Raw genomic sequence first — 19553 nt, forward strand, 5'->3', positions numbered from 1 at the left:
AAGCAAAGTTAACACAATAACGAAAAGCTCAGAATAATTGATCTGACAAGACATATAAGTTTATATACGCTGAAAGACAACGCTAACTAAACCGTACACTATAAGCTGACTTGAACGGAATGTGACTAGACCTCGCAAAACCGGAAATGCAAAAATGTGAATGATTTATACATATATCATTTCCTTACATGTTCATCGTTTGATCTATCTGATCCCCAACAAAAGAGCATTTACAAGATACCTGATAGCCAATCCAAATAAGTCAAAACATGAAACAACGCATTCTGAAAAATCCATAGTAGAACACTTGAACATGTAAGATTACAAATTTTATCAATGGGAATGATTTTGAATAACGGCCGTTATTCATCTGTATCTAATATGGCTTTATCACAATATATCCATGCACTGACAGCTATTGTAACAAACTGAAAAGAATACAGATTATATACACTTCGTTTTGTATTGACGGTCTTCAGTATTTTCAGTTTCATTATTTTCTTATGTATCCTTAAATCCATTTATTTAACAGTAACAAAACTTCAATTTGTTTAGACAAAGGCAAACCTAATTTAAACAGTAACAATACAAATTCATATTTCTTTGCTGTTTGCTGAACAAAAATGATTTTCTGCCATGTATCAAGTTTTGTCATGGAGCCGCGGCAGCTCACTAGGTAAGTCGTTGGACTCGTCCTCCAAAGATCGCGGGATCGATACCTGTCCAGGCCAATCACAGTCAGCTGCTTCAGTGTGTTCTTTGAAAAGACGCATAGTTGCCATTTCCTCAGCAAAATGTGCCGCCAAAACATCAACAGAAACACAGAATTGAGGTATAATTATAGATCTCTGAAAATATCATGAATTTCTGGTTTTACTTGTTACCTTCCTTGAGCTATTCCTTTCGAGAGAATGGGACCATTTTCAGCCAGTAAGACAAGGGGCCATACACAGAAGTCTACAATAGTCCCGGACTTGGTGTAAGCTCTGTATAGGGAGACATCAAACCTGTCCCCTTCCTTCACGCAAGAAATTACTATTGGCGGATCTTGCACACTCATGAACCACATTATTTCTACACAGTTTAAAGTGTAAGTCGAAAGGTACTTATTTTGCGGGTCGATTCCGTTCGGAACCAGTCTCCAGTAGTCCTTCTTCATAAATTTCTGAAAATACAACATTACAAAAATAACTTTAAACCAATTATTCCACCGCTTTGTACATTCGATATGATGTCTCATTATCTCATTACATCCGACTCTGCCATCCCCAGTACAGGTGGATACTTTTTGTTTCGTTTCTTATTTAAGTAATAGGTACACTACGTAAACTAAATTTATTCAACATTCGACGTTTTCTTCAGTAATAATTGCCAGTTTTTGCATTTGCCTTGAAATATTTAGGTTATGTTATTATTGTTGGTGAGATAACGTCATTTCTCAGCTCAAGATAGGCTATAAATGGCGGCCAGTATGACTGGTTGAGTAAGAACCCACAAAAAGCTCGGTAAGAACAACCGACCCATGGGAAGCTCCTGGCATGCTTTCTCATATACAGACATTGGCCGAGTCCAAGACTCAAACCCTCGCGGACAGACGTGAGATGGTTGTGATCGGTAAATGTGACCACTCTGCCACCCGAGGTCCCAACTTAGGGTATGTGGAAAGAAGAAACTATACGAAAAATCAGACGTTTTTTCAGTCGTCAGAATATAACATTTTGAAACATTTAAAGGGAATGCTTCTCGATATATTTTTAAAAGAACTTAACAGAATAACTGGTCTCAAAGTTAAAACTTACATCACACACTTCTTTGATCAAAGCGAGAGCGTCTATCTTTAGCCTTCTTGCAGCAAGGCCCTTTATGATTCTTTCTTCCTTTTCACCTGTAATAAACTTAATATATGCATCAGCATTAATTAAAAACTATAAAGTTCAAATAGAAAATTGTGTCTTGATCTGACTAAAATTAAGTTCTTTTTTGCTTTAACACACAAGTACACAAACTACAACAAATGGAAGAACATGGAAAGTATTACGGAACTTTCAATAGCTGTTTTTGTTATGGAAGACTACATAGTTACATTTAATTGCAACGGCTCATCTTCCTGATGTATTTTGCAGCTGTCTCAATTTTCCTTTTCTATTATTAAAAACAATTATTAACCGGTACGATATATCACGGTTTTGGTTAACATGCAGTATAATATATATATTAAAAATAACGGGGCTTTTAAAGTGTTGGTATAAGGCAATTTGATATACCAATACTATTGGTATATCAAATTGTGATCCGCCCATGGCGCAATAACACGCATAAATAAATAATTCTTGGAACTGTGTGCTGTTGGGTCTATTCCTATAGATGAATGGTGAATTTCCACTCATTAATCTTTAGTGACGTATGAAAAAAAAATCGATATGAAGTAATACTGATCCCAGTTTTCTAAATGAATCTAACATGATACACAATTTAATAGCAATCCTTTCTTTTTCCGTTTCCCTCTCCCCTCTCATGCACAAGGGACAAACTATACAGAAATCTGGAGTGAGAGAAAAAGAAATTGCCCAGGATAAAAAGCCTTGAAACTGAAATTACACCAAGTGACCGACAATATCATTCTTCATAACGGTATGTTTATACTTCCCTTGGGACCTCTCTAAAGTGTATATATAATCAATGATACAAAGTTGCAATTGCAGGTCGACACAGTAAGGCAAATATCTTGGTTACGGGACAAACATATGTAATGTATTTAAGGCTTTGCAGATGTTGTTTCTTAAACCTATTATAAGGTTCTAAAATTCGATTATTATTAATTAAATATGAAAATATCCAAAGGCCTCTCGAAAATCCATGAAAAGACGAGAATAGAGGATTTTCGCTTGTGCAATACCACAACGTCTCTGGACATATGAAGAATGATGGTAAATGTTAAGACAAACCGACCAAAGGCAGAGAGAGAGAGAGAGAGAGAGAGAGAGAGAGAGAGAGAGAGAGAAATTTATGGTCGGTAGTAATGTTAATTAAAGCAGAATAATGACTTAGATCAACTTTAAATACATTGGAATATTTTAATTACCTCTTGTTGTTTCGTCGTTTTGCTTAGAAAATTACACCCCAACTTGTCCACGCTAATTTCCTTGCGCTTTGTACGTCATTGTATTGATGAACGTTCATTATTCAAGAATCAATATTTATGAAGGCCTAGTGCGCTACTTTCTTCATTAAAACCATCTTTCATGTATAAATCATAAGTGTAACTTATACGGATTTAATCACTGTGAATAAAAAAAATAGAAACTCAGTATGAAAGGTGATTGTGAATAGGCACAAAAAGACAGAACTACATTTTGTAGCGGACACACTTGGCAGGGATGTGAGTTCATTCACCCAGTCAATACACAGTTGCCTCTTTCAATCTAACTCCGTTCAAGTGGCAAATATACGTATTTGTATGTAATATCAATAAAATGCATGTATAGTATGTACGCTGTATCAATGATATACCACTCATTGTATAATTTTTTCATTAAAAGGAAACTCGGCAAGCTTTGTTTCCCTTTATTGAAAAATTTATATATCTTGTGGTATATCATTTTTATATCTTGTGGCATATCATTAATACAGTATATATATATATATATATATATATATATATATATATATATATATATATATATATATATATATATATATAGATAGATAGATAGATAGATAGATAAATAGATAGATAGGTCGATGATGAATAATGTTATAAAATCTCAATTGCAGTTACAGACACTTTATTCTAAGCTATTTACATTTTTTTAAAGCAGGAAGGGTAGCCAAATGTATAATTTGTATGCATGTAGCTATATTCTCGAGTATTACTTTTTATCTTCACACATAAGCTACGCGGCAGGACTTCTTTATCTCGCTGGAGAATTCGTGCGTTAAATCGTAATTTTACATAGTTTTCTAGATTTACAGTCTGCAACATAATGTATTTAAATGATTTTACAATGTCTCCTATTCATCGGTTTACAGTTATACAAAACAACGCTTAGATCTCAGTTTGAATGTCAAAAAAGCAAAAATATCCATTTCTTTTCACAAACACACTCATGCGTGTCAAAACAAAAATAAAACCTGCTCCAATTTAGGGAACGAAAATGTAAATATGAACAGAATTTAAATAAAAGCTGAAAGACGTTGTGCAAATTATGGTTATTTAAAGAATGAAATTTAATTACCTCATATGATGCTTTTCTCTCTCGCTGTACAATACGTCTTCTTATACACAGTTCCTCTAACGCTCGTTTTCTACAGTGCTCATACGCATACTGTAAAGACAACAAAAACAATTTGATAAAGAATGTATGTACTTTTTCATTCACTAGGCATCTGGCACAATGTTGCTCAGAAAAAAATTACACCCCAACTTGTCTTAACAATTTGCTAATAATTACCATGTGTGTAGTGGTTTACCGTTCTCTCGATTCGGTTTACATATGGAAGCTGCCACAAACCCCATTTAACTCATTATCTGAATTTCCGTGTCAATTCATACCTACCCGGACAATTCTGAGTAGATGGTAAGCAGCGGTCTCTTCTGTCAAGCCGTGTTTCTGAAGAAACTCGAAAGCATCGGTGTATTCATTGCTATAAAGTTCTGAGAATCGCTCGGCTATGTTGGTTGGTCTATTACTGTCTGATAAATCAGCAATGTTCGGATTTCCCTGACGCAGTAGTAAACTGGCTTCTTCACTCCGTCGGCTGAATGAATAAACATACTCAGATCGATTCAGTTTCTTTGTCTTATCTTGTGGCAAAACGCCATTAGATGAATCATTAAATTTCCAGGAAAGCTGCACATTTTCATCCTTTTGAAACATATTTTTTCTACGCTAATGCTTCCGTCGATCTCACCCCCACCCCACCACACAGATACAGACGCATACGCCTTGTACTTCTTGTTAGTATTACAGTACCTTCTTAGAGAGATGCATTATATGATGGGAACAGATTAATGACTCCATTTTGAACATAATTCAAGCTGTTGGTTATATGAACTTGTAAAACTGGTGGTTACATAGGTATAATTCATTCGTGCATTTTGGTCCATTTTGTACATTCATAATAAACATCTGTTTTATTATCTTACACGAATGAAGATTTCAGATCAAAATATAAAGCTCATTTTAAATATAAAAGTTGGAGTAGGTTCAAGACCTTACTTTTATCTCAACACAACTGAAATACATCTTTCTTACTTTATCCGACCGCTCCTGTGACCTTGTGATTAGAACGCCCGCACCGGATGCGGGAGGTCTCGGGTTAGATCCCCGGCAGAATCATACCAAAGACTTATAAAAATGGTACTAACAAATGCCTCGCATGATGATCAGCATTAACAGGTCAGTGTCAGGACAGGTTGACCTTGTGTAAGGATAATGTGACTGGGTGGGACATTGTGCCACATGTCTGCGGAATGATGCCCCAGTGCTAGACACCGCTATAAACTGCCACACTGCAGACATCGTAGCGATATGACTGAAAAATTGTTAAAGTTCGTTAAAAATCCAAATAACACACACACACACACACACACACACACACACACTGACTTACTCTATCCCTCATTTAACTGCTACCTAATTTGTATTCAATAATTTATGGCTTTAATGCATTTATAAATCGCGTACCTTCAGTACTTGAGCTGAGCATTCTTTAACAAGTAAACTTGCTTCTGATTCAACTGAAAAGATTTGAAACATTGCTCAAACTGAATACAATGGTCATCTCTTCTAAAAGGGGCACTCAACGCATGATCTTTATCGAGGTTGTTATCTCTTTCTTTGAAGAAATTATCCACACTAGATAGAGCAAATGTATAGACTAAACTAATAAACGTCCACACGTGATAACACAGTGCAAAAAGACTACATTGGAATGTTGGAGCTGTTGTACAGAAAATGGTGATTGATAAGCTATGGCAGTCTTATCAATCAAGTAAATTAATACATTGGATTGTTATGTCAATAAAACAAAACAAAGAATCTTAATACATACGTACTTTTGTGTATCTTTATATCGACGAGTTTCAGCGTCAGAGTTAATGTAGGCTCTTCTGTCTTTGTGTATGTTTCGTTCGCCTTCATTTGAACGGCCATGTCTAATACTTCTCTGATTAACTGTTCCATGTCTATTTTCATTTCGAAAAATAAGTGGAATAATTGTATCGGAATAGATTTTCCCTATATTTTTCGTATCCCCTTCACTATTATTATTCCGTGTCCCTTCATTCTTACCATAGTCATTTTTGCGGGTATCAGAATAATTTGATCTGTAAATCGGCTTTAATTGAGAATGATCCCAGATTTTGTTTGTCTTTTCAGTTTTATTGAATTGATCACCAATATATAGATCGTTTGAAGAATAAATAGAATGACGTTTGTCATGTTCTTTCATTAAGTGTTTTCTGTTCCTCGTCGTTTCGCTTGAATGAAACTGGGAGCTAGTTTCCTCGCTTTTCTTTCTGGTAGAATATGCTGCCCAATCAAAGCCACCGTTTCCTTTTGGACCGGACCTTAGACTTACGTGTTCTTTGAGGTTACTATTGTAGCTGTGATCTTTGCTGATATACGGAAGCGCAATATATCTTAATTCTGTGTTGTTTAGTTTCTTATCATTAACGCCATATCTGCTTGAAGGCAATTGCATCTCTCTCTGCTTGGTGTTTAGTGTTCTTGTTTTAGGTGTCAGCGGCATATTTTCAGTCTTTGTCTGTAATTAATAAAGACGTTGTCACAAGTAATATTAAATGCTACCTGCCAAAATTAATAATTAATTATAATTAATTAGTCTAAATATATCAGACCTAAAATAATACTGAATACAATATACCATATTCATGCAATAACTGCAGATAGCAGCTGTAAAAAAAGAAAATTATGCGTGCTTTAGTCTAGTGGAATTACGTTTGAATTTGTACTGTTTTGGGGCCATCTTGATCCTCTGTCTACAGTGTTTTACAAGCAAGTGAATTGTCGTTCATGTGCCTTTCCAACTTCATAAAAAAACTCTCTCACGGACAAAGAAGCCACTAATACTTGTTAGGAAACATACTAAATACAGTAAATAACAGATTAAACCAATTCCAAAAATCGTTTTTGAAGTTATTGCATACATGCAAATTTATTAAGCTAGGCACATGACTTTTACGTCCTAAACTTCAGACTAGTTCTGATTGCTTGTCAGCATATCAGCTCCAATGAAACTCCATTGCCGTGATGTGTCAACGCGCCTTTATATGAATGTGTAATATATTGTTCTTGTAAAATCATACAAAATGGTAAAGTTTACTAGTCATTATAAAATGTGAAAATATGTACGTTTATTTCTGTCAACACGTAAGTCCTATCGTATTGTTTTACTTTTGTGTTTTGCTGCAGGACAATTTCCAACCTACACACACAGACATGCGTGTATTCTCTCCACCTATTTATCTCGAATCTGATGCAGACAAACAAACATATTTATGCATACAATTGATATAGATAAAATAGAACTGATTAACTAAGTAATTTACTTGATAGCGGTTCAGGAATATAATGTTTTGTTGTAATTTGGTATTTAGGATACCTTCCCATCATTATTTGTATGAAAATTCAATGTTTGTCTTTTGAAAAGCTACAAAAAAAATCTTCTCACGTCTTTCCAGTTCACAAGAACTTTAATCTTTCTTTGCGGATATTTGTGATATAAATCTAAAATTCTTAGTTCAAGAATGAAATGCATCGTTCTTGTAAGTCTTCAGTGTCATCCAATTCCGGCTCATTACGACGCTTTCGTGTGGGTTTCATGTAGTTTCAAAAGAATGGGACAATCAAGTAATATAAATATTTCATAAAATTGATTTTTCAGTTTGAAAAAAAAACTGTTCGTTAGCTTGAACTAATTTTGAGATGCATGAGATGGAGGCACAATTTAGCATTTATCTTCATAACGTTATTCACTTGAATGAATGGTGTACTCATCCATGTTTAATCTACATAGGTTATACACTTCAAGGAGATTTCATGAGTAATTGCCTCAAAGTCAAAAGAACAAACTAGCCAAAATTCATATTGAAATTGAAATAAGTTACTATTGACATCTTTCATATTATCTGTGCGTAAATATAGTAAGGTATATTCACTGTAGCATATTAACGGAGAAGGGGAGGGCGGACGTGCGGTTGTCCCGGGCGCCAAAACCACGGGCGCCAGAGGTCTTGGGGCTCAAAAACCCCTTTGGGCCATCATCGTCTCCCTTAGGCGTTATTTATCCTTAGTACTCAACTGTATATTCATAGTGTTAAACAAGTTTACCTTTTTCGCCGAGTTTGTATATTAATAAAGTTAAACATATCAACATCCAAAACAAGATTATTTAAATATCAATGAACATGATTGATAGTGTTCGTTTCGAAAGATATATCAAAATATAACTGAAAATTAATTACTTTTCTCCACGCTTTTTAAAATGTAGCATCAATGTCAATAATAGGCAATAGAGTTTTAATATACGGGGACCGGAGTAGTCTGATGATTTAAGCCGTGTCATATTTAACATTTTGCTGTGGAGTTTAGGTGGAAGTAGCCAATAAAATGTTTTCAAAATATTATAATTCAAAATAATTCCTTCTCAATTAATTGACATTTGTTTGCACAGTTTAAAGAAAATGTAAATCAGGAAACACAAAAGCAAATGTCAAAACACATCAATTAGTTAATGTTATGTGAGCTGCATAATTGCGGAGTTTATATTATGAATAATTATAGTGGTTTTCAGCATATTTTCTTTGTCACTTAGAATTGCTGTACTGATATCTGCAGAACAAATTTTATCGTGTTAGGATAATGCGGCTAAAACTATTAGCAGCAACATTATAAATTACACTGGAATATACAACATTTCCACTCACAGTGTTCAACTTCATTTATTTTAGGAATAGAGATATATGGAATACTTAATATAAGATTAAATGATCATGGCTGGGTATGTATCTATGTGTACAGTTTACCTAATCATTCGCAAAGTAAATAAAGTCAGAAGGATTTGTGTTAACTTTGGGAGTTACTGGGTAAACTTTACGCATCGATTTACCCAAACGTGATTGTTTAATCATTATAATTCCAGATTTACTTCCTTTCTGTCATCATACAAAGCATTCACTCTTATGTAGTTTGAAGTTTTTTTCATTAGCCTCTTCACTGCAACTGAATACATAATTCGATCTTCGCTATTCAAGAGTCGTCTATTCTTTATATAGTAATATAGGGTAGAGTGTCCTAGCGGGTCATGTCTGTCACACAAGGAGCTCGTTAGTATCATTACTTTAATATATATATATATATATATATATATATATATATATATATATATATATATATATATATATATATATATATATATATATATATATATATATATATAATTGGTTGCTGCAGTTTAAACCAGTCTATTACTTTTTGTCCAATATTAGGCTGGCGTATGACACGTGTTGCTTTAGCATTCATTGTTTTTGCTTACTACTCATTTCGATCTTTTATAAGCAAAATCGTATCCACGTTTAGTGAGATCCCTTGCTCGATATATGACCATGAACTTGAATAACAACCAGAAAATCATTATTGAAGCAAAATGCAATAACTTCTCAAGGTTGGATTGTAAAGTCTGCCATATGCTTTCTTTCTAAAAAGGGGTGAGTGTTATAATGCAAGAATGACAGTGCAATTACATTGTTTAAATTTCTAGTGGGCGATTTTAAACAGGGGGATGCGTATTTGGGTCGGAAATCACAAAGGTGGGTGGATGTGACTTTTTATTATGTTTTAAGACGTTGGTATAGATAAAGTTTCACATACAATTACCTGGTAACTAGGAACAAAAAGTTTATCCCTATATTTACCGATGTATAAATATCACGTGGGCGTTTTATATTCAATATGATTGCAGAAACTTCGGCCCATTCATAATAATTGGAATCATTAACGAATACAAGTTTAGCCAATTTTACTCACCATTTTCGGTGCTGCTTCAGAGCCCATTACTGTTTCAAAGAGCTTTTTTACTAGATCGTACTCTCGCAGAGCGTCATGTAAGGCTTTTCCAGCAGCCTTGAAATCTTTAGCATCAAGGTATCGAATGAATAAATGAAAATCGAAGACCTCGTATTTTCCACGTTTTGAAACCTTTGAACGTTGATACATTCCACTAAAGTGTTTATCAATTTCATTTATATCGTCACTTGTGAAGTCCTGAAATTTATTTGCTCGACATCTGTGGATGAAATCCTCCGGTGTCAATATTCCAGCCATTATTTTAATCTATAGGTTTTATGCAGCTTTGATGTGTACATGGTTTGTGAAGAATTACATTTCATTTCTCCATTTCTGACACAGCAAAACTCTTTTCTGTTTCAAATGAAAGAAATATATTTTAGTATATTGACACATCTACTTGACAACTTACAGCCACTTTTTTATTGATATGCCCGTGAGACGCTACTAGTTACACACACACACACACACACACACACACACACATATATATATATATATATATATATATATATATATATATATATATATATATATATATATACGAGACGATTTAAGTTTGTGAATAAGAGGAACCTACATACATACATACATACGAAACGATTTAAGTTTGAGAATAAGAGGAACTTATCTTCGTTTTACATCAATGTGATGCGCAGCATATTGAGAAATGTATTTACAAGTGTGAAATATCATGATGATCAGAAAATGCAATTAGCCGCATTTCGTCTATTTGCTCTTAATATCATGGTCACCAAATAATGCTCTTCCATAAACTGCAAAGTCCTCTTGTGATATCCTCATCCGTATGTGCTACCACCACACAAAAACATCTACATAGAGACACATTGCTTAAAACAATCAACCGAAGCTACAAATATATGGTTCAATATTTGGTCGAGACTGTACATGTGCGGATTATCCTGAAGTTTAGTTAACCCAGATTAACCCAGATTATTACATGTAAATGTAAAACGTGTTCGATAAGGTTATAATGGAACAGAACGGTATGACCAATGAGAGAGTACACATGAAAGCTAACACGTGCCTTGTAGCGTATGCAGCAAATTCAGAGTCTCGCAAAATAATTTCAAAAAGTGCAGTATTAAAAAAAAAATGTTTGAGTCAGACTTTATGCATACTTACCTCTTCGTTCATTCAGAAGCGTTTAAATAGTTAATGTTTACCTACCATTTAATCTTTACACGCCAGGTATAAATATTTCCCAACACAGTACACCCCAGATTGTCTTCCAGGAAGGTAAAAAAAGCCCTTTTCAAGTATGTGCAGTCACGATAACTGTGAATTCAAAATGGTACGTTTACAAAATTTACACGTGATTTATATCGCGGTACAACCAAATAAACTCCATGAATCAAGTGGGAATACATGCATATGCAGTTCCAGTTAATGATTCATTTGTATGGTTCTGAATACGTAGACGTTACGTGGATATATATTGCCTTGAATAGAATGCACTATGGCTGTCCATGATGTGTAGCGTTAAATAGGAAATTGCATTAGTAGTTGTGTCTCGTTCATATGGCTTTCTAGATCATCTTATATCACCGGTGAGCGTGTGCTTTGGATTTTTAACATGCCTTTAACAAATTTTAAGTCATATCGCTACGAAGTCTACAGTGTGGCAGTTTATAATGATGTCTAGCACTGGGACATCATGCCGCAGACATGTAGCATGATGTCCCACCCAGTCATATTATCCTGACACCAGACCGACCAGTCCTAGCGAGGTAGCTGTTAGTAACATTTTTATAAGTCTTTGGTATGACTCAACCGGGGTTCGAACCCGCGACCTCCTACATCCGAGGCGGACGCTCTAACCCCAAGGCCACCGTAGCGGTGAGCGTGTTATGAAAATGAAACTATTAATTTATTGGCAGGTGTTGGTATGTGAAAGATTCATAATGGGCAGATGAAATAGATATTTATCTTTATTAATTATACAAAAGCAGATTAAGGTTAATGTCATTATTTTGTATCCTTTTATCCGGTCTCCAAATAGCTTGAAGAACATTTTTTTTTGCGCTGAATATAGCAAAGGAAGTAATTATGTTCGTTATATTAGCTGGAAATATGAATTGTCTTTGGGGTAAAACAATTATCCTGATTCAAGACAGCAACAAAAATCCCTAGTTCGCCCCTTACCTGCCCCAACACCACCATCTTCAGAAAATTAAATATTTTGTCTCTTAATATTCAGCTATAAGGCCAGTGAGAGATACACCTTTGGTTCCGCACTCTACACCATATAGCTCTATAATTAATCCGCCCAACCTGATATCTCTGGTAGTATCAATCGTTCGGTCATAATATCTATTTAAAATAACGAAAAATACGTTGAATTAGGAATATACTGTAAATATGTGTTATATTTCTTCGTAAACTGTACTTAGGTTCATTTTATGAGACAATGAAACAAGTGGCTTCATCGGGGGGAGGGGTACGGGGATGCTGACCGCACAGGGTGACAGCATCGGAGGGGGTGACACCAAAATAACTGTCTATACAATGCTTGAATTTTTGTGCAGGAAGGAGGTCCATGGGGGTGACACCACGAGTTATCGCACTGGGTGACACCAACCCTAGTGACACCACTGAATGAAACTATTGTAGTTTCAGGATATGTTTTCGCTATTGTTGTTAAAAGGTACTTCCCGCATCGCAGAACGTGTGATTCAAGAGGAAGAAAGTTGTTAATTGTATGAAAGTTAAAAACAAATGCGGTCAAAGATGTGAAATTGCATTCATTAGAAGATAGTCGTTTCTTCATATATGTTGGCTGTTACAATTGTCACTAATCGTGAATTGCAAACTAAGTGTAGGTTGACATCTGAGTGGATATTGAGAAATATTCCACAGTTGAAGTTGAAACATTTTATTATTACGAATAAAAATCCTTGATATTTCTTTTTCACAAGTGAAATATTTCCTTATATCGTCTCCAAAATACGTTGATACTAATTTTATTATATATTTTAACTCTAAAATAGTCTTCTTCAATTGTTTTACTTCAATTGGATGTCAGTGCTTTTAACGTCTCTATTACTACAATGTTCAGAAATTTTCTAATAATTTAGGACAGTGATTTTTTCCCCTCATTTTAAAAACAAAACATTTCTTCCGATTTATCTCAATTTATCTCCCACATAGAATGCTTCAAAATGTTGATTGTTTTATAGTAATGACTGTTTTCATATGAAAAATAAAACGAGTTTATCTTCTTTAACCTTTCTTTTGCGGATTGATATTGTTAACAATTCTCCAGAAGGGGTAGAATCATCACGAATCTGAGACTTCACAGTGCAACATCTTAGAAAGAAAATATGGTAATGATTCTGAGTTATCGATTGGGATTTCTCTTACTTGGCTTTGGTTATTTCTGCATTCAAACGTGAATTCTATGTCACCTTCAAGCTCGCAGTCAAGTTCGGTATCAGACGCTATACCTAAAAAGATGTCTATAGTAACTTAATTTTCGCTTGCAATTAAGACTCAGACTCAAATATTATAGCGATTTAAGTTAAAATCAAGTGATCACATACGAATACAATTAAAAAATATTTAAAGTATATATTTAAAAAAGGATCGTAAATGCACTGCCTTTTGCTGCAAGATATGGTTCTTATTAGTATAGTTGCTGTTGTTGTATATTTCTTTTCTTAATGTGCGGAAAGTCAAGTATACTGCGAGAGAAGCATATAGATATGCAAATTAATAAAATAAAAAGCTTTAAATCTTTCCGTTTTATACAAAATTCAGATATTAAAAACATTTTAATCTTTCAGTCTGGCCATTCCTGAAGGCTACACGAGCCGACCGAGGAGATTGTGAGTAAATATTTAATACAGGGAAATGAATCGTTTTCAGGAATATTCTCAAATAAATAAAGACATTCGATACAAGTTTGTTTAGCCCTCTTATAATTATCTTGCCAGCTTAACAACTCATTCGCTCTCTCACATACATACATACATGCATACATGCATGCATGCATGCATACATACATACATACATACATACATACGGTTCGACAGTTCCAAGCAGTCTTATAAATACTGCGCTTAAGTTGAAACTGATCAATGCAGAAAAAATAAACCTTATTTACTTTCAGACTCACCTATGTTCTTTTCAACCTTAATCAAGTGGAGATCTGGGGTATATTTTTCAACCCAGCTAATGGATTTGAAATTTGATTACATTCTATGGAGAGGAGATATAAAGAGTTCGCGAATACCCGGTGCACCAAGATTATTAGACCGCATATATTTTATACTTGAACTAGAATTGCCTCACATCAAGATCTTCTGAATGCATTTATTTCCACGTGAAACTAGACTTGTCTTACATCAAGATCTTTTGAATCATTATATTTCCACTTCCAACTGGATTTGCCTTACATCAAGATGTTTTGAATGCATATATTTCATCGTGGAAATAGATTTGCCTTAGTTCAAGATCTTTTGACTCCATAATTTTTTATGTGTAACTAAGTGTGCCTTGCTATTAGCAGAGAATGCATACATTATTATAGCAAGATATGATATACTGACAAAATCAAATGCATTTTTAATTAAGCCACAGCTCATTATTATGATATTAAAGTACAAAAAGAGTCAAACCATTAATCACGTTACAAATATAACAAATATTTTGTACTTTCAAATATATTAGCATTCACCTACGAACTTACCATTGATTGTAATAATCAACTGAATTTTCTAATTAATATAGATTATGTACATGTTCTAATTTACTTCCACGGGAATATTTGCTCAAAATTAAGGAGTCTGGAGATGAGATAAATTCATTGCTTAAAACAATCGGGTTAGAAAACATGTTGGTCAAATCGAGATTTGAGAGTTCAAGCTTCATACTTTTTACTCAAAGAAGAAAACAAGCATCGTAACAAACGAAAAATAAACAAACAAACAGGCACTACATTGATATTTCAATGTACTTGTTACAGGTTGTTATGTATTTTTATCATCCTGGATAGAACTCATTGTCATTTTCCTTGAGCAATGCCCTTTGTAAGAAGTGGACCTCCATCATAGAGGAGAAGTACATAATGGAGGATCCTGGATGCACATCAAACACACTATTTCGACACATGAACTGGAATAAGTTAAAAGTTTATTTCCCATTGGAAGTAAAGATGGTCGCAGAATTTTAGGAAGTTCGTCATTAATGAAATTCTGACGAAATAGAAAGTAAATTGATTACTGCTACTTACATGCAAGTGGTGTGATGATATATATGCAGTACATATAATGAAATAAAACAATCTCGAAAATACTCCATATTGGTCTAAGATGCACTTATCACTTATACCTAAGTGAAGTAAACTTTGTTGCTTGATATGAAGACTGCGAAATGAAACATTAATTAAATGTTAAAGCAAATATTCCTGACAACTATTTAAATATTGTGAAAATAAGACACTGTTATATGCAAGAGGTTTCTTACTTAGCGAATCAAACAATTGTATTAATGTGGATTGATAGTCCATATATTCTCCCCGAGGACCTCAAGACAACATTCGTTGTCAATTAAAAGGTTAATTATGGTATAAATACTTCTGTAACTTTATTCACAAAATGACCACACATCGCGAAACTCTAATACCACATCTTCATGTTTTCCTCTTTTTTCACATTTGTATGACATATTAGTAAACCTATTCGACCCGATTATTATTATATCATGCCGTGCAATTTAAATACGACCCCAACACCTATAGCAAACAATTATTTTTTTCTCACATTATTATACACGTATGCACAAAAATTTCCATGGAATCCCCTATGTTAGGAAATTAGGAAGGTTCCATGTTAGGAAACCTAATCCATGATATCATAAAGTCTGGTAAATGCTGATTATTCGAGCTGATAAATATTTCCCCAACAGTGACTCCCCATAATCAACAAATAATCACTAAAATCTAACAAATCTATAAACTGGTACATAAGTACAAATATCACATACCCATGTTTATTCCAATACAGGTACATAAGTACAAATATCACATACTCCAGGTTTATACCAATACATTACCGGGCAAATATTCCCTTTAATTGTCAGTCCACTTTGTTTCAGACGTTTAGCTACCTGTGCCTTCCATAAGGTCTCTGCATTTTCAGACCTGTATTCTTGCTGTATATGATAGATAAATACATTCAAAAGAAACAAACGAACTGACAAGTTTAGGGACTGAGGCTCTAGCTTGAAGAAAACTATTTGAAATCAGATATAGACAGGATGAGGGCATACGAGGGGATGATGATGTATAATTAAAGGGAATTCATTAGCAATTTCATCACATTTAGAAAAAAGAAAATACTGTTTCATGTCATAATATGTTTGCGAGCTGGTATACATAGAAGGCACATATATATATGGCTACTCTTATCAAAATATCTGTACCGATTCCAATAATTAAATTTTAATTAGGATCTTGATTGTTTTGTACATATAAATTACACTGCAACTAAATCATGTTATAAAAAGCAAGAACACAAGTTGCGACTTTGCGTCTTTTGATTGCATTTTCATAAACTTTGCTTTTCACATTAAGTATCTTGTATTAACGAATAATCATGATATTGGTGCATCATCAATGCTGGGTACACTTTCTGACCATCACCTGAATGTGCAATGCAGCTTCCTAAAATCAACAGGTAAAAAGGCGAAATTTTCCTTTAAGTAAAACACTTTGCTTCATTCGTTTGCATTATATATAATTAACATGATTAAATATTTAATATAATAATAGTAACTAATGACTTAATAAAATAAACAAATAGAAATACAAAGAACTCTAAAGAGTGTGGAAAAGTGTTAGCATTATTAATTAAAATACAAGTCTTAACAGCTGAAAGTTACAAAGAGTTCATTTACACGTGTAACTTAAACAATGTAATTGACTATTTCTAAAAGTCTCATAGTAATTAATTTCTCTTTTTCTCTTTTTACAGCAGAAATTATGTTTTATGTGAATATGCTATGGATGATTGACGCTAAAACACAGCAAAGCGCACAAAAACACAAAACGCAAACAAAATAAACAAGTAAAACTGTATAAATATGTTTATGTGTCAGATTTTGATGGATAACATCTTCTAATCTCATAGAAAAGTAAAATATATAGATTGACCTATAAAATAGATCATCAATGAGTATTTGTTTAGTTTTGCTTTTATATATATATATATATATATATATATATATATATATATATATATATATATATATATATATATATATATATATATATATATATATATATATATATATATATTGATTGTAACTCCTTGTACATGACTGTATTTGGGGCCCCGAGTGGCCGAGTGGTCTAAAGCGCTCTCCGTTACAGATCACTGCCATCTCACCTCTGTCTGCGTGGGTTCGAGTCTTCGATTCGGCTAACGTGGGTATGTGAGAAAGCTCGCCAGTAGCTTCTCGTGGGTCGTTGGTTCTTCCCGGGGTTTTCCCGGGTTCTTCCTCCACCATTAATACTGGCCACCATGCATAGCCTATCGTGTGCTGAAATATGGCGTTAAACCCCACAACAACAACAACATGACTGTATTTAAGTTTTGTATTTTTATTCATGGTTATAATTTTACAGACTACCTTTAGCTAGATTTTTGCCGACGTAGTTAGGGTTTGTTAAGAGCGTACAATTTACATAGTAGCTATAAATATATGATTACGTATCTGGTGACAATTGTTGACAATGATATTAATGATAAGACTTAATAGCGACGTTGGGTTAATTTCTCATTGGCTGAGGAGTTCTAGAAGAATTTAGTAACATTCCATTGGTTGGACCAGATCACATGAATACGAAAGTTCGAGATAAGATGAGTAGAAAGATTTGTCACGTGGGGTATATTGTGAAATATAGTCGTAATACAAGGTATATATAAGGAGAGAACTTAGCAATAAGATTCATTCCTATTTTGGAGCCATCCTCGTTTCTCGTGTTCATGATGTAAGTCTGCAGACGTGTTGTATATTGTACTTAGATATTAATCGAGAGGAAAAATATTTGTTTGGACTGTTCAGTCGAATAAAAGTGCTCATTATGTGTACTATAATATTATTCTGGAACTATTGTGAATTAGAGTAGTTCTGGATAGCGACATGTTGACAACTTCATCATTCTTGGCGGACTAGTGCATTTCAAGTCTTGACATTCTTAAGGAACGTTCATTCTTGTAGATTTTCATATAACGTTATCAGGATTACTTTGGATTCAGGTCTTAATAATGTAAGTTCCTCTCACATTTTCGTTTAGAACTTTGATAGTTAAATTATTTGTTTTTACAATTTACATAAAATAATTATTTTGCGTAATCAGCCGTTTTTTTATAATTAAATTAAACAAATTTAAAAATAAATTTTAAGAGCCAATATGGAATTCGTTTTGGGCTGGTTATTACATGCATTCTATTTGACTTAGATTTTTAAGTCAGTATAATTTAGGCAAAGCATAAGATTACATCAGCTAACTTTTCGCGACGTCTCTATCCGATATCGGCAGTGACACTAGCAAACGAAGTTATATTTGATACTGTCTGTTTCGATTTTCTTTTTCTAAACATTGATGTAATTGAGTTCTGCAAGAAATAATTTGTTGTTTATTCTAAACTGTGTTACTGTTTTAAGGCTAATTACAGCGTATAGCTTTGCTAAAATAAAGAGATCAATTTCAGTCATATTAATTGATGATTTCGACATTTTTATACATTACTCAAATGCGTTCAGATTTCACGACAAACTTCATGCTGAAAATTATTTTTCAAAGCATACAATATTTACGGTACCGCTGTCATAAAATTAGTTTCACAACCGGCCTCTTAGCGCCACTCGCTATAACTAATGATATAAATTTAAAATTAAATAGTTTATTCAAGTAGAGAGTACTGCGAATTTCGGCTCTTAAGACAAATAGTTTAGAATGGCTATCAGTTAAAATAGAAAATATGACTTGATTGGTGTCGACTTACCTTCTTCAAATCTGACTGAACTTCAACTTGTAGCCGAGTTGACTCATTCTTTGCTTTTCTTTGACAGTAGATGTATGCATTCTGGAAGAGCGATGATCCGTCTTAATGTCAGTGCTTTGACCTACTGGTCTTAGTTTGTTGGTAGGAATCATTAAGGTTTGTGCAAAGCAACAATTTACTTTTCCAGGCTAATAAACCATACAAATTTAATAAACAACAATATCACTATAAATATACTCTAGCTAATAATCTTGTTATAAAAATCTGCACAAATTCCATTTTTATACAATTATTACAGGGAACCTTTTCCAAACAAGTGATTGAATATTTTTCAATAGAAAATATGCTAAAAGGAGCCCTACTACGACGTGTAGTCAAGATCTTGAAAAACTACAGTAGAATGATACTTAGAGAGGCAAATAAAAGTTCTCCT

The 19553-nt window shown here is 33.8% G+C and overlaps 1 protein-coding gene across 2 annotated transcripts; it reads right to left on the reverse strand.

Moving 5' to 3' along the window:
- Positions 1-444: 444 nt before the first annotated feature.
- Positions 445-10437, reverse strand: LOC149797976 (uncharacterized). Of its 2 annotated transcripts, none has more exons than XM_089963059.1 (6): positions 10050-10437; positions 6059-6768; positions 4557-4758; positions 4236-4325; positions 1800-1895; positions 445-1165 (listed from the first exon to the last, which is right to left on the reverse strand). In XM_089963059.1, the coding sequence occupies exons 1-6, from the start codon at positions 10344-10346 to the stop codon at positions 881-883; spliced, it is 1680 nt and encodes a 559-aa protein (XP_089819185.1). In that variant the 5' UTR covers positions 10347-10437; the 3' UTR covers positions 445-880. The 2 variants fall into 2 exon arrangements, 1 of the variants encoding a protein (XP_089819185.1); XR_016421935.1 differs by lacking the exon at positions 445-1165 and adding an exon at positions 3083-3281.
- Positions 10438-19553: the final 9116 nt, after the last annotated feature.

Source organism: Sinohyriopsis cumingii, chromosome 6 (genome assembly GCF_028554795.1).
Source record: "Sinohyriopsis cumingii isolate HCF-2022 chromosome 6, ASM2855479v2, whole genome shotgun sequence".
Taxonomy (NCBI): domain Eukaryota; kingdom Metazoa; phylum Mollusca; class Bivalvia; order Unionida; family Unionidae; genus Sinohyriopsis; species Sinohyriopsis cumingii.